General features: G+C 38.8%; 1 protein-coding gene and 1 long non-coding RNA gene across 2 annotated transcripts in view; one reads left to right on the top strand and one right to left on the bottom strand.

Annotated features, from left to right (window-relative positions):
• LOC141743697 (uncharacterized) overlaps positions 1-16,027 on the top strand; it is a 52,880-nt gene that overhangs the window by 3,214 nt on the left and 33,639 nt on the right. The gene's annotated exons all lie outside the window — the stretch shown is intronic.
• The window catches only part of PRSS12 (serine protease 12), a 43,966-nt gene continuing 30,909 nt past the window's right edge, over positions 2,971-16,027 (bottom strand). Inside the window, exons 11-13 of the mRNA XM_074588487.1 lie at positions 14,391-14,513; positions 7,399-7,679; positions 2,971-5,739 (exon numbers count right to left, since the gene is read on the bottom strand). Coding sequence (XP_074444588.1) covers positions 5,432-5,739; positions 7,399-7,679; positions 14,391-14,513 — 712 coding nt within the window. The 3' untranslated portion in view covers positions 2,971-5,431. The remainder of the gene's footprint in view (positions 5,740-7,398; positions 7,680-14,390; positions 14,514-16,027) is intronic.

Below are 16,027 nucleotides of genomic sequence, written 5' to 3'. Positions count from 1 at the left end.
CTGATGCAGAGTGGCTTTCTTAGGTTTTAGATCAATTTTTTGGTGTTGCACTTGCAGGAAGTTACATGGTCAGTTTCTGTGTTCCATGCTAAATAAATGGAATAGGAACTAGTGCATGTGAGCTGGTATCTAACTCTAACGTGTATGAGGTAGGTCTGGTCTCTACTACTTCGGTTAACTGCATTTGCTGTTACCTATCAGCTTGGAGCACAATCACACCCCATTTTTCTCCTCTGATGCCACAAACAACTTTATTTTTTCTGGGTGGTTTCTTCTACTGGGATCTGCTGCTTGAGCCTGATGGTTTTAGCTGCCTCATACGTTACGGTCTGTGATTGCCGCTCTGAAATCATAACAGCATTAAAATCTTGAGTATAAATATTCTATCACTTGAAAGTGTGAAATAGTTGCAGTAACACTGAAAATGGTGGAGAACGTTGATTCAGGACTGACTTGTAAATTATTGTAGTGCTGTGAATTTGTGCGGAAGTGAAACAGCTGAGGTTATACATATTCTGCATATAACGATCATAAAACGGGATCTTGGTTTATCTACGATTTAGAGATATGCGCCCCTTTGGGAAGTTGTTCGGGGTTGAGGTAAATGCTTGTTAAATAGGCTTTGTGTGTCAGTTGCAGTAATATTTCTGCTGTTTATTGTATTTGTATATTCTCTGGAAAATGGACAAAAACCTGTGAAGTTCAAGGGGACTACATCTAATCATGAATTTTCACAATGTTGGGGAACTTGGGTAGCTTACATATCAGTGTTTAAAATGGTCATCTGATCTGGCAGTGATGAGTGTTTTCTTAGTTTATCATAGAATCATAGGGTTGGAAGGGACCTCTGGAGATCATCTAGTCCAACCCCCCTGCCAGAGCAGGGTCACCTAGAGCAGGTTACACAGGAACATGTCCAGGTGGGTTTTGAATGTCTCCAGAGTTGGAGACTCCACCACCTCTCTGGGCGGCCTGTTCCAGTGCTCTGCCACCCTCAGGGTAAAGAAGTTCCTCCTCATGTTTAGGTGGAACTTCCTATGTTCAAGTTTGTGCCCATTGCCTCTTGTCCTGTCCCCGGGCACCACTGAAAAGAGCCTGGCCCCATCCTCCTGACACCCACCCTTTAAGTATTTATAGGTGTTGATAAGGTCACCCCTCAGACGTCTTTTTTCCAGACTGAAGAGACCCAAATCCCTCAGCCTTTCCTCATAAGAGAGGTGTTCCAGTCCCCTAATCATCTTGGTAGCCCTTTGCTGTACCCTCTCCAGCAGTTCCCTGTCCTTCTTGAACCGGGGAGCCCAGAACTGGACACAGTACTCCAGGTGTGGCCTCACCAAGGCAGAGTAGAGGGGGATGATGACCTCCCTTGACCTGCTGGCCACGCTCTTCTTGATGCACCCCAGGATGCCATTGGCCTTCTTGGCCACAAGGGCACATTGCTGACTCATGGTCATCCTGTTGTCCACCAGGACTCCCAGGTCTCTTTCCACAGAGCTGCTCTCCAGCAGGTCAGCACCCAACCTGTCCTGGTGCATGGGGTTGTTCCTCCCCAGGTGCAGCACCCTACACTTGCCCTTGTTGAACTTCATAAGGTTTCTCTCTGCCCAGATCTCCAACCTGTCCAGGTCTCTCTGTATGGCGGCACAGCCTTCCGGTGTGTCAGCCACCCCACCCAGCTTGGTGTCATCAGCAAACTTGCTGAGGGTGCACTCTATCCCCTCATCCAGGTCATTGATGAATATATTGAAGAGGACTGGACCCAGTACTGACCCCTGGGGAACACCACTTGTCACTGACCTCCAACTAGACTCTGTGCCCCTAATCACAACCCTCTGAGCTCTATCTTTCAACCAGTTTTCTATCCACCCCACTGTCCATTCATCTAACCCACACTTCCTAAGCTTCCCTATGAGGATGCTGTGGGAGACCGTGTCAAACGCCTTGCTTAAGTCAAGGTAGACCACATCTACCGCCCTCCCCTCATCTATCCATCTAGTCATGCCATCGTAGAAGGCTATCAGATTAGTCAGACATGATTTCCCCTTGGTGAATCCATGCTGAGTACTTCTGATAGCTTTCCTTTCCTCCACGTGCCTTGAGATGACACCCAGAACGAGCTGTTCCATCATCTTTCCAGGGATGGAGGTGAGGCTGACCAGCCTGTAGTTCCCCGGCTCCTCCTTTTTGCGTTTTTTGAAGACTGGAGTGACATTGGCTTTCCTCCAGTCCCCAGGCACCTCGCCTGTTCTCCAGGACTTTTCAAAGATGATGGAGAGCGGCCCAGCAATGACTTCTGCCAGCTCCCTCAGCACTCTCAGGTGCATCCCATCAGGGCCCATGGACTTGTGAATATCTAGATGATCTAATTGGTCCCTCACTCGCTCCTCCTCAACCCAAGGGAAGTCATCTTCTTTCCCTGTTACTTTATTCAATGCCTGGGACTCCTGAGGGCTGGGCCGAGCAGAAAAGACCGAAGCAAAGAAGGCATTCAGTAACTCTGCCTTCTCCACATCCTCCGTCACCATGACTCCTGCCTCATTCAGCAGTGGGCCTACAACTTCTCTGCTCTTCCAAATGCTACCATTAACACCGACCAACCTAGTTAATACAAAAACCCCTTAGTGTAGGCCGAAGAGCAGGTTTTTCTACAACCTTGTATGTATGAAAAATGTTGAACAAAGGGGAGAGCAGCAAGGGTCAAAAAAATTCTTAAGCTTAATTTTAAGACTGTAAGATAAACTTATTTATGGCAACCTGACTGGACTAAGTGAAAGCACACAAAGCACTAGGAATTCCATCATACAGAATAAACTTCTGTTGCTGAGAAAACGGACCAAAGCTTACATGTTTTGAAGAAAATATTTTCAAGAGCACCCTTTTTCACTTAAGAAAGCTCGCATGAAGTTTCCCCAGCTGATGTTCCTGCAGCATGTGCTTGTACATTATACAGAGGATTAACACATAAAAGTTGTAGTCAGTGTGGCAGTTTTTACTGTATACAGTTACATCATCAGGCTCATTGAACAAAAATTAGAATGGCATGACAAAGACAATTTTATGTTAGAAACTGAAAAGGCATGCTTTCTGCATGGAAATGATAGTGCAACATTTTAAAGTCTAATAAAGCATCCTATTAAAAGAGCAGAACTACTGTACTAAACCAAAATGTTTACTACATTTACTATACAGACTTGATTATTTTTTTCCCCACAAGTATTGTATTTCTGTGGTGCAACTTCTAAAAGAAAATTATTTCCCCTGTACACAACACATGTATTGCACTATATAGCCTACTTCACCATGAGTCTCAAAATAATGGGTCTTGTGTAGCAAAGCTATACAAGGTACAAGGAGAGATATTTTGACAGATTTACTTCCCCTTTAATTAAAAGGGCTACGTATAATAAGTAAAAACATAAATGGTCTTAAAGTTCACTAGCCGAGTGTTTCACGTAGGTCTAACAGTAGGTGGTCACGGTACAATGACTTTTTACATGTTTTTAAATAAAATTTTTCACACTATTTCAAATAGTGTGGAATTAGAGAAAACTAAAATATATTAAAGCACCTCATGTACTAGTTTAGCACCAGTTCCAACAAGATATTTAAACTAGTGACCCTTGAAAACTTAAGTTTGAGGTCAGAGAGAAATTAATGTCCAAGTCATCAATCTCATGGGCTTCTGCAACATCGCTGCTGCTTTTGTATGCAAGTTGAATTGCATTGGATATTTGTTACAACACCAGAGAGACACAGAACCATACAAAAATGAACAATTGTCCACTTACAACATGAATACAAGCATCCCACTTTGTTCACAAAAGGCCACACAACACTGTGGTAGACAGAGTGTTTGGGGATAGGAAACAGGATAACAGTCACTGGTAGTCACAGTTTGCACAATCACAATGTGGTGACGTACATCTGCCACACTTGTCATACTGGAGTGTTCCAAGGCCCACAGAGCTTTCATTCCTTCTTTTTAAGAAGCATGTTTGTTAATGTAATAGGTAGAGCATACTTGCAGATAGTCAGAATTGCCTTCAGCAGGGGTTGTAGAGGTAGCACTGAACTTTCCTGTCTCCCTCTTGACTGTGGTTAATCTCGGGTTATTTTCAAGCCCCATGGTCATTAGTGTCGCCCTAAGATGGTGATTACTGCTTGTGTGATGAGTGGTAAGCAGTGGGGTGGCCCCTTCTAAAAGGATAGTAAGTTGGTTTGTATTTGTCGTGTACATCAAGAGTAACTTTTTTTATCAGTGCATTTTTATAATAAACCATTAATGTTTTCATAGTGTGGGAGACAGTATCTGTAAAAGGAATTAAATGGAATTAAAATACAGCAATTCTTCAGAAGTCACTGAAAACTAACTAGCTCTCAGCTTTACTGTCAGATCAGTCTAAACCAGTGTTGCAACTAAGCAGGAGAGAATTGTCTAAATATCGTCTTGTAAAAAATAGTAGTTTAAGACTTTATAGATCTTTCCAGACAGGTTTTGAGTCAACATCTCCAGTATTTGCATTGCACGTACTTATAACTTTCTCTTGAAAGATTGACAGAAGCTCTTAGTGTTACTTGAGTAAAGCCACTCCAAAACCAGCAATGAGAGAATTGGGATGTTTGTCTGATACAGTACTGACAGCTAGTGGCAAATAGGAAAAGTAAATTCTCTCTGAAATGCTGTATATACTAAAAATTATGAGTTTCGGAAAGAAGACAAATGATATTTATCTAGAGGAAAGAAAATAAGAGGTCATTTGTTTTTGATGTAGCTCTTGCGGCTGTGCAGGATGTTTGCAGGGCAACTAATTTCCAGTGTACTGCCTGTTTTACTTGGGAATGTACTTTGTGCACTAAGCTGAGAGAATTGCCAGAATAGCTGAACATCTGATTATTGACAATTATTTTCCTTCTAATGTTTAATACTGGGAATTACTTCCCAAAAATCAACCTGCTAATGGTCTCATTAGCTAATGAAACGTAAGTCAAAATTAAGGGCTGAGTGTAGTAAGATCGTAGGAATAATAGGAAAACAGTCAAGAACTGATTAAATAAACTAGACTAAGGTCTGTAACTAATTCTAGGGAAGCTTGGAGCTACTAGAGTCTCCCTGTGGGCAGTGAATCTCAGGGTGAACTCTCCAGCTGTCCTGCTCCATTACTCTAAGCTGGCTATCACTTTTCTCCTTATCTTAGATACATTGTAACTTGTTCATGCAATATATAAACTTCCTTAACACAGAGGGGTTTTGTTTGGATAGTAATCCCTAACTGGAAAGGCTGTGTGTATACAGCTTGGGTTTAACAAAAACACGAATCAGGAAAATGTGCCTGTTTCCACCCACTGTGGGCCCCAGCTGTGCACTGTCTATGCTGTTCAAGTTGTCCTGCCTCAAACTTTGTTAATAAAGTTTGGTTTTCAGTATGGACATTCACAGTTTGGTCACACTTTTTATCCAGGGTACAAAAGATGATACTTTTGTGTAGACACCTGGTGAATCTTTCACTCCACAGCCGTAGCCCCAGGAGGTCACACCATACACAACCCAGCTTTCCCCTGGACGTTCACACATCAGTGGTCCGCCACTGTCTCCTTGACAGCTATCAACACGTTTCTGCTCCTGGACATTTCCAGCACAGAGCATTCTTCCTGTGAATCTTCTTTTGTAACGCTCTTCACATACCCTCTTGGGAAGTAAGGGGATAGCAGCCTGTTGTAATGTTCTTGAATAAGCCCTTCCTGAAAAGAGGACCCAAATTATTGTCTCATTATGATGCTTGGTCTTGGAAACACAGATACAATTTAATCCAATTTTTGCTGTCAGTCCTTCACACTCTTTGTCATTAAATAAAATTACTGAAAACAACACTAAATACTGAAAAATCTGTCCATTAAATATAATACTGAAATACTATGCGGATATTGTAAATATGGAATATAGATGCTTTTAAAAAGTTTAAAATTTGAGAATTAACTTCGTGTTAATTCTCCCTCGTGTTCACTGGACCTTTCCAAGGCTGGGGTTGGTTTTGTTCCAAACACACTTTCTGTGTCTTCTACAAGAACATGTGCCTTCTATGTACCAGACTGCTAATGGGACTAGTCTTCATTTTGTGGGGGTGACCAGAACCTGTCCTTTGGTTTTCTTTATATGTAGTGAATCCCACATTGTATAAGCAGTGCTCTGCTTATAAAATGTCAAGATTTAAATCATTTGGCTTTTTTCTGTAGCTTGCACCTCTTTTTCAGTTGGAAACATGGGAAATTAAAGCCAGTGTTGTTTGTTGGGGGGTTTGGGTTTTTTTGTTTTTTGTTTTTTTTTTTTAAGTAAAATCTTAATGCTTGTAATTATGATTCATATAGTAAGTGTGAAATTTCAACTGAAGTAGTGCAAAGATGTAATTTCTTACCATAATTAAAGTCAATTATTGTAGCGGTTAATGTTTGCTTAAATAGATGTCCTAAATTAACAGTATTGCAGAACTTTCAGTGAATTATGTAAAAAGCTAGACAGAGCTAGGCAATGAAATAGCAGTTGTTTTTAGCAAAAAACCTCACCCTACAAGTCTATCTCCTTTATTGTAGTACAGTGACCCAGACATCTGTGCACACCGATTAAGGCATGTAAAGAGGAAGAACTGATATTTGGCCTTGCTGCCTTGTCTCCTTGCCAGTTTAAATGAGTCAGTGGAACAAAGGCTCAAGTGTGGTTGCTGTCTTGCACTGTATTCAGTATCATAAACACGTGAAAGTAAAACATGGTTATTGTAAAACATTTAAAGGACAAAGACCTTTGAAGAGGAAGAATCTTTGACTGACTGTGTGGTGGCTCTTGCAAATTTTGGAACAATGTTCTCTTATTTACATCTAACTGCTGATTGAAAATGTTACCCCCTTGGTAACAAGGGAGACTAAAAATGTTATTTGAAATTCTATTACGTTTATATTTTCTATACATTTTTCTATTGAAGTAGTGTAATTTAAATAACCTTTCTAAAATATTCATTGTACTTACGTTAAAAACCTTAAATATATTAGAGCTGTTAGTAATGCTCTGAGGCAGGGGGTGATAAGCTGCTGCGCAGGGTGTGCCTAGCAACAAATAAGCTTTTCATTCATGCTTGTCAATCTTAATGAGGCCATTTTACTGTCTCATTCTCTGGTTTAGAGTGACATGGTTAATTGTCACTTTTCAAACACAAACTAAATTCAATAAACAAAGCGTTGTCATTCCTGTTTAAGGATCAAGTGAGAAAATATTTCCCTATATAAAAAGAGTAAATTTGTTCCCTTTTGAGCATTTTCTTAAGTATCTGAGATTTTCTTTTTTTTTTTTTTTTTAAATAAGCAGCCTCAAGTAATGAGATTGGTGGGTGGAAATCATTAAAACATTTTTACCTGTGTCACCCCATCCGGTGATATAACAGTTGGGAGCAGTTTTCTGTGGTCTCTCTCTCCTTAATGGCAAACAAGCAGGTAAGACATGGGTACTGAATCTGGCACACTGTTCCTCTGGCCCCTGTAGCCTCACCAGTGCAATGTCGTAGTCACTGCTGTCAGGCCTGTAGTCTTTATGCATCACAATCTGTTGGACTCCAATTTCTTCCTCGTACTCTTCTGGTACCAGTGTGTGATAGTCTCCAACTCGCACAGCATAGTTCCGAGTGTTGTTGCCATACCTAAGATTGAGGTGAAAACAAGTAGGGCTGGCTCATGCAAAGTCAGATCCTAAGCATACAAACAGATTTGATCAGGGTCTTTATTGCTCATATAAATAATGATACCAAAAGTGTTTTTTAAAGAGCAAAAATTCTTTTTCAAAAGTTTAAATTGACATTCAAGTGTATCCTAAAGAATATAAAAAACCTTTTCCTAAAGTTTCAGGTTGGGCTGTGCTCCTTTTTGTATATTTTGACAGGCAAGGTTTCTTATGACCATCTGCCATGACTGGCACTTATTTCAAAGGTGCAAGCAAGGTGTGCATTCTAAATGTATTTAGTAAGGGTAACGCAAACTGCCAGTAATTATAATGAAAATGCGAGTACTGACATCATTGTGATGCTCCAAATAATTATTGAAAAGAAAACAGTGGTCAAGCTTGCTTTGTAGGTTGGTTGAGAAATTCTAGAGGCTTAGATAACTTGATAAAAACCTCTTAAGTTAACTGAAGTTATAATAGGGAAAACAAAGCATACGTGCATCACAAGCACCTATTGTCAAAGTGACAGAAGGGCTGCACATCTTAGACTTGCTTTGCATCTAATATGACTCCAGTTTCTTTCACATCATAGACTAAATGGTACATGCCTTAGAGATGATTACTGTGGCTGAAATAACAATTTTCTGTACATGCCTTTGGATATTTTTGGATTACAGGGCACACAGCCCTTCTCAGGAAGATGCAAACAAGGGAGTACTGTTGGGTACATTTATTTATTTTAAAATCTGGCTAAGCTAACCCAAATATTTTTCCTTTAACTTCTCCTTTGCCCTCATAGCCTTCAACAGGAAATTTGTAATACGTGTACAGAAAACACCCTACAGAGTTCCTCACCTTCTAACCTATACTTGTTCTTTTTATACCCTCTAGCAATGTGCTGATCTCTATAGCTTACTAAAGCCTGCTTGAGGAGCAGCAGACAAAGCAGGAACATTACAGGTTTCTTCTGAACAATACACGGCCGTACCACTGAATACATCTTCTAGTTGTGGGTTGCATTCCTTGTTGCCTGCAAAGCTTTCTTTGTCAAATTCTGCACATCTTCAGGTCTTCTATGAGCAAAATTTCACTTCTAGGCTTGTAAGGAGAGAGAGTTGCAGGCTATGACCAAACATCTGTTCATCTGAAGATGACCTTTTGTATAGGAAAAATGAAGTAACTTGTCTACCATTAAACTTTTTCCAGGCTCTCCTCTGTAGTAGTCTGTGTCAAACACTCTCCAGATACTGCATTTTCCTTGAGGTTGGAAATCAAAATTCTATAGCAGCTGCAAATGAAGAGATGCAACTGATGCAGACTTTCTAAAGTTTACAGGGGTGTTTAAAAAAGGATTCATACTGATTTTAGTCTCAGAGGGAGAGCTGAGAAAAATTGAGTTGTGTATTCTACCAAATACATTACTTACTTCCTCCCTGAAAAGGTAGCTCAAGAGCTTTTTTAATTTGTGGATCAGTATGTTTATCTCAAAGATATTTAAGAAAAAAGCTTCTATTTGTATGTGTCACATTACTGATCTTTCTGTTTTGACCACAAAAGTGCTAGTATTTTATAACTTGTCACTGAATCAATTTTCATTAGGAATTTTTCTATTAAGAAATGAGAGCATGAACAGGAAAAGAACATGAGAAAAGGCAGAAACGTGAATCCTGGCTCTCCAGATGTTCTGACTCCAGTCCCTTGAGGTTTCTATAATAAAGGTATTTCTTTGTAAGCTTTTTTTATAAAACAAATACTTGTTTCTCTTTTTATCTTGCACTAGATCTCACTTTCTAATTTCTAGATCATCTTGTTTGCTTTTGCCAGTTTTAAAAGCTCACTAAGACTTCACAGTTGATTCTTTTCCTGCTAAAATAAATGTCAAAATTCCACTAAAGTAGGGTTAGCACCTGATGTATTGGTTTTACTTTTGTTGCCTTTAAGGAGATTATTCAGAGTAAGAAAGGCTGTTAGGCCTTAACTAGCTTCTGGCTCTGCATCTAGTTAGGTCTTAACTAGTTTTTGGATCTCCATCTGTATTTGGCCATCTGAAGTATGACATCAGTGAAATCCTAAATTCTGCATCCCTATAGATTGTCTGTCAAATCCTTGCCGCCTGCTGCCTGCCAAGAATTTCTGCTCTGACACTGATGAATCCCCTCCCGGATCACTGTTGCCACACATCTTACATCAGAAAAGGCTAATCTTACCATACTTTGCCAAGACACTTAGTATACTATTGTCAGTCTAAACTTCTATTATTGTTATTACTCTGAGCTATGATGTGGGAACCATTAAAAGTATAATCTGGCATTGGCTAGAAAACATTGTGTTTTTTTACAGCAGTGCTGTGAACTGATCTGTGACCTTGGATGAGTTTCTTTGTTTTTTCTTCTGCCATCTATTTGTCTTTCCTCGATACAGCAAGGTGTAAGGCTACACACATCTTCAGTACATTAAAATACTGTATAGTACAGGCGTTACTTAACACAGCTTTCTTCTAGTATTATTTCTGTGAAGGTGACTTTTTTATGAATAAGTTGTGCATCTTTACAGTAAAATGCTTGGTACATTGCAGTACCAGTTTATACTGCATAGGTTTTATTTATTTGCTTGCTATTGCTTCTCGGAATTTTTAGAAACTGTAATTCAGAGTTCAATTTAGCATGGTTACATATACATAGACTTGAAAGCAAATTTTCCTGGCCCATGTGCAAAAATTTCCAGTAATGCATTGGCAAAACCATAGCATTCAAAGTTAGAAACATATTTTTATATAAATCTACAAATTAGGGGAGAAAGTATTTTTTACTCCTCTAGTTATGAAAAATATTGGTAGGGACATTACTCTGATTCCTTAGTTTAATCTTGTGTTCTGTAGAAAATTGCATCTGCAGTTCCGTATTTATATATATAAAGTGGTCATTTGTCTCTTCACATGGAAGCTATATAACCTCATAGGTAGTGTATTTCCTAGAACTACAGCTTAAAGATTTCTGAATTGGTTGCAGCAAGAGAAACTACTAAATCAAGGGCAAGTGTATCTATCACTTTGGCCATCTTTTTCACGGAAGTACCCATAATATTGATTGTTTGACAGAAAGCATGCTACTATGATATATAAAGCAGTTTGGATACACTATGAAAACCACGCTGACAGACCGTGGTAGCTCCTTTTATTATGTAAGCTAATCAGTGCATTGGTCCTCTGTGAAACTCGTAAAACAGAACACCCAACACACTGACAGTGCAACTCCTGTGCCCCTCTCCAGAGTGGACAAGGTGAGTGTAGAGGCAGGTAGCTGAATGGTCAGGCTGTGCAGTATCAAACATTTTCACTTTTACAAAATCTATTTACAGAACAGATGGAATGCTTAGAACGTAAAGCGTGCAGTAACACTGGGATGAGTTATACAGCCAACTAAGTACTTCTCCAATGTCTTGCCCAGGCCGAGATTACAATCTTGGCTGATGCACTAGCCAACTTTGTAGGATTTATTTTCCTCAGAGTAAATTAGAAAAGGAAGCTGATACAGAAAGTACTTTAGTTACTATTGCAGTAAAATGGCTTTATTATTTTCATTTGAATTACTCTTAACTTACATGAAAAAAAACCACTAAAGTAATTGGGAGAGTTCATTTTGTTACTGACATCTCAGATATATTTTTCTGCTCAAATTTCATAACTGCATGATGACGTTCCACTTAAGAATCTAAATGATACAGCAACTGAGACCAGTAAGTTAAATAAAATTATGCTGTTTTCTTTGCCAGTTAAGCAATATTAAATAGTTTAATAATTTCTGCTACAGCGATTGTTTTTAACTGTTGGTCTCATTTCCTTTAAAACCTATCATAAAAAAGATTCTGTACCCTAGAATGCATTGCTAGATATGATCTTTGAATGTTTGAAAGTAATATTTTAACAATTTTTGGTGCATGTCTCAGTGTCATATTGGAATACAAATACAAGGTCATTAGCATTAAATATATATTTGCCTGACATAATCTGCCAAAAACATTTCCAAAAGGTCACTGAAAATACTCTCTCATAATTTATAGATACATTTTTGGCTCTGTGCAGCAAACCACTATTAGTGCTATGCAGATAGTTTCTGGATTATGGAAGGTTTTTTGCTGTCAATAAATATTTGCCAATCTAAGTTAACCCTTGTGTACACTGACATAAAGGTTTTGTATATATAAAGGAACACAATTACAGTACTTTGTAGATGTGCATTGTCAGTGGTGCAATGGAAATCTTGCTCTCAAGTAGAGAAAGGTGATTTTACATGGTATAAATCTTTCTTCTTTATTTTCTTTTTAAATGTAATGGGTGTCTCTGCATTTTACTTTATAGGTCTTATCCACAATGTCAGTTATAGGATTTACAGTATACTCTATTCAAATGCAATTTGAAGGCGGGAAGGGGTTGTGTGGTTTTTTCTTTTTTCTTTTTTAAACCTCATGGAAGTCAGAGTACTGCAGAGTCATAAATGTATTAGGTGTTTGTAATTTAGATGAGAAATGAACGCACTTCCCTCCTAACCTGGTTTAATAATCAAAGGAACTTGATTTTTAATTGTTTATTTTGATTTGTAAGCCTAAGGGTGAAGGAAAGTTGTTTATGACTAGTGATAACGAGTGCTCTCCTGTCAGGCATGTATCAGATAGTATAGTAGAAAACTTGCTGCTTCTATTTAATGTTACATCCTGGATTCTGACAAAAGGAACAGTGTTCCCTTTAATAGGTTCCTGCTGATTTTCTGTGTTATGGATGGTGGTCATTTATAGCAGAATAATGAAGAAAGGAGATCCAGGAAAGCTTATCTTAATTAAAAGTACTGATTTTGAACACTTAATAGAATGAGAAGTGCTGCTTCTCATGCAAATGTATGAAACTTTAATAGCTACAAGGCTTCTTATGAGAAGCTTAATGAGCAGTCTTTGCATAGATTTACCATATTTTTGTGCGCATTCACACACATAAGGCTTTCTTAAACTGATTTTTTCATCTGTAGACAATTATATTTCTTCCCCTGTAGTAGCTGGTATTTGCCAAACGTGGAAACATTGTAATTGAGCATCAGTACATGAAAAAGCAAAGTACTCTAGCTCAGGGGTGTCCAGTCTTCGCCACCTATGAAATGGCAGAGAACCATCACATGCATCACATTTGAAGAGGCATAGGAGGAGTCTGGGAGTGCTTCATGAGTGGAAAATAATGCTGTTTTCAGGGTGTTACCCCTCTGTTGGATGGCTGGGCTGGGCATGCCTTTAAGCTCCAGTGCAGCCTGGCAATGTTCACCTTAGCATCTCCTAGAAGGTTTATTTCCCAGCCAACTGGAGGATGGTTTAGTAATCAGCCACCGTGCTAATATCATCCTGCTGCCAGTCAAGTAGTGTACTGACATTGAAGGCATACCTGAATTCATTTCACCATTTATGCTAAATTTGAGGAAACTGAATTTTAATTCTGGTGTCTGCATTGGTTTCTGCTGTCTCACTAGGTATTTGGCTCCACTGTGCCTCTAGGTCCCTAGTTCCTTATTAATTAATTTACCAGGACCATGTTGAAGTATACACGGGCATTCGGGAATGCTAAAGAAGCACTTACATAAAAGTGATATTATTAGAAAGGTGCAATGTTCAAGTAATACAGTATTTCCTAAAATGACATCCTGGTGAATATAATTTCCTTTTTTTCCTATGCCTCATATTTCTAATTATCCAAAGTTAATATTTTTTTATGTATAGACCTGCAAATTCCCTATACCCAGCAGAACCACTCAGGACAAAACTTGCTAGTAAGGTGGGTGGGTTATTAAAGGAAAAATAGCTTCAAACAATTTTTGATCTTAAATTATGTGTCTATGACATTACAGAAACCAGTAATACTGCTATACTACTGGCGAACAATTATAATCATCATGCATAAAATTGTGTTTAATTTTTATCCATAGTACAGATGAGCCCACTTTTTTTACTTAAGCAGTGTTCAAATTTCCAGGATATAAGAAATGGTATACTGGCCTTTCTCTTGTCTGTCTGTGGAAAATATGTGAAGAAGGCTCTTGATCTATAGATAGCTCTTTGAAACCTAGCCCCTTAAAATCACTCAGAGATCAGTAGGAATTTCAGCCCAGTCTGTCCAATGTCAACTTAGAGCTAAGGTGTACAGATTGACTATCCTATTAGACTCAGCAAATATATAATATTGCTTTACCCTAAAATGGGTTTGAGAGGACTAGTTCATCTAGTCACTGCAGTGTTACAGTAAAAATGTCTACCACTGCCAGGATCTATCATTACCAAAAATAATCTGATATATTACAGTCCCTGTGTTTGATGTTTGCTCAGTTGTCTGAGCAAACCTGAAAGCCATAAGCTGCAGTTTTGTCGTAAGAGAAAGCTGTGTTAAAATGTCAGAAGCATTGTCTGTATTTTTTCAAGGAAATGCTGAAGTTGTGAATATAAATCTCGTGAATGATGACACCCAGAATAATTTCAATGTATTAGGGTTTTTTGTTTGTTTTTATTTGGCAGGAAAGGAGGTTGGTTGGTAGGCGTTTTTTTAAACCAAAGGCCAACTCTTTGGGACAGTTTTCAGTGGGCTTGAACTGGAATGGTTTTGCCTATACCCAGAACAACAAAATAGTTTGAAAATACACTTCACTATTGAAGAGAGACCTACCTTTTAAAGCAGTGTGCAGCAGTGAGGACCCAGCAGCTGCTGATGAGAGTAGCACCACACAAGAGTCTTCCATCACCATGAGAAGATTTCAGTCGGAGTGCAACCTGCCATGGCCAGCCGCCCCTGCAGAGGACGTAAGACATTGCATTCAGGGTACAACAATGGAAAAGTAAGGTAGCTTGTCAGTCACCTTGAATGTAAATCCTGTTTAGTTTCTTTGACTGACATAGCTTGCAAACCATGTTTGTTATTGAGTAACAGTTGAGAATACCTTTATATTCCTGCAGGATTCAGAATTCCATTTAACAATGGTCAGGATTACTTTACATATTTTTTGGGCATCCAGCACGCTCAGTGCTTCCTCCCCCTGTCAGTTATTTTAATTTTCCCTTCTCAAATTGCATTCATTGTGCCAAAAATACATTCCTTGCCAAATACCATCCAAGTCAACAAACCAGAAATTTCCTGTCAACTGGAGAGGGAAAAGAAGGGAATTTCTTGAAAAGCTTAACCCAGCATCCTTTCCTGTCTGCATTAATATCTTTGTCAGTTCTGAGCTGTTTGAAAAGGGAAGCTGGCAAACCAAGAGGTCTAAAGCAACTATAGAAACCACAAATAATAGATTAGCACCTTTTTTCAGGCTGCGATCATCTGTTTTCTATAGTAGATCTGGGATACATATTTGCAGGCCTCTGAAGATAGGGTGGATTATTTTTCACCGGTTTAATAGATTGGCAAAATATGGAATCAGAGAGGAGGGAGAGGGAGAGAGATGCTCCTGTAAGCAACAGCAGCATCCAAGAATGAGCAACACGTAGGCTTAGGTGTTTTCTGCCTGCTGTCAAGTTGAATAGGTGTGCTGGAATATAAGAGCTGCCCAGGATCATCTAGTCCAGCATCCTATCTCAGAGTTGCCAGTGCCAAATGTTTTGAAGTAAGGTGGAAGAATTGACTTCCCATAAATTATAAAACAATTTAGACTTTTTTAGTTTTGGAAGGTGTGATTTAATATCTTTCCAAAATGGGGTAATTTGGACAGCTTTGGATTTCCCGGTATGTATTTAAGTATCCAGTTCCTTTTTGACCTTTGTCAAGTTCTTTGTCTTAATCGCTTTTTGTGACAGTGAGTGCTTTTCTGATATTGTTCATATTTTCTTGATTTTGAAGCATTTCTAAGTGCACTATTGGATTTCTCTCACCTTTTTGTTTCATCTGATGTCCCCATGCTTTTTTATTATATGATCAAGTTTATTGCTCTGACTTAATTGTGCAGGCCATTATTTGTCACTGTTTAATTTCATCCAGTGTCCTTTGTACACATATTCTGAGACAATAATTCTCAATCTTCTTTATCTGTGCAATGTATTATTTATTATTCTCATTTATCTCTTTAATAAGGTAAGTAATCCTACTTTTCTCTGTCTGACTGCACTTCAATGTTATTCTGGGCTCCCTCTTGTTACTGTTCTCTGAAGCTCCTCCACTTAGGCAGTGGTAGTAGTAGTAGTAGTGTTCAGTTAATCTGTTTATGGTAACAAAATGTAAACATGCCATTAAAAGCTAACAACAAAGTGTTAACAAAAAGCCTGGGTTGATAGCTGTGTCATCATCAAGGCTTATTTTGTGACGGAAAATCA

The sequence above is a fragment of the Larus michahellis genome, chromosome 5, assembly GCF_964199755.1.
Source record: "Larus michahellis chromosome 5, bLarMic1.1, whole genome shotgun sequence".
Lineage (NCBI taxonomy): Eukaryota > Metazoa > Chordata > Aves > Charadriiformes > Laridae > Larus > Larus michahellis.
This window is presented reverse-complemented; position numbering and strand designations above follow the sequence as displayed.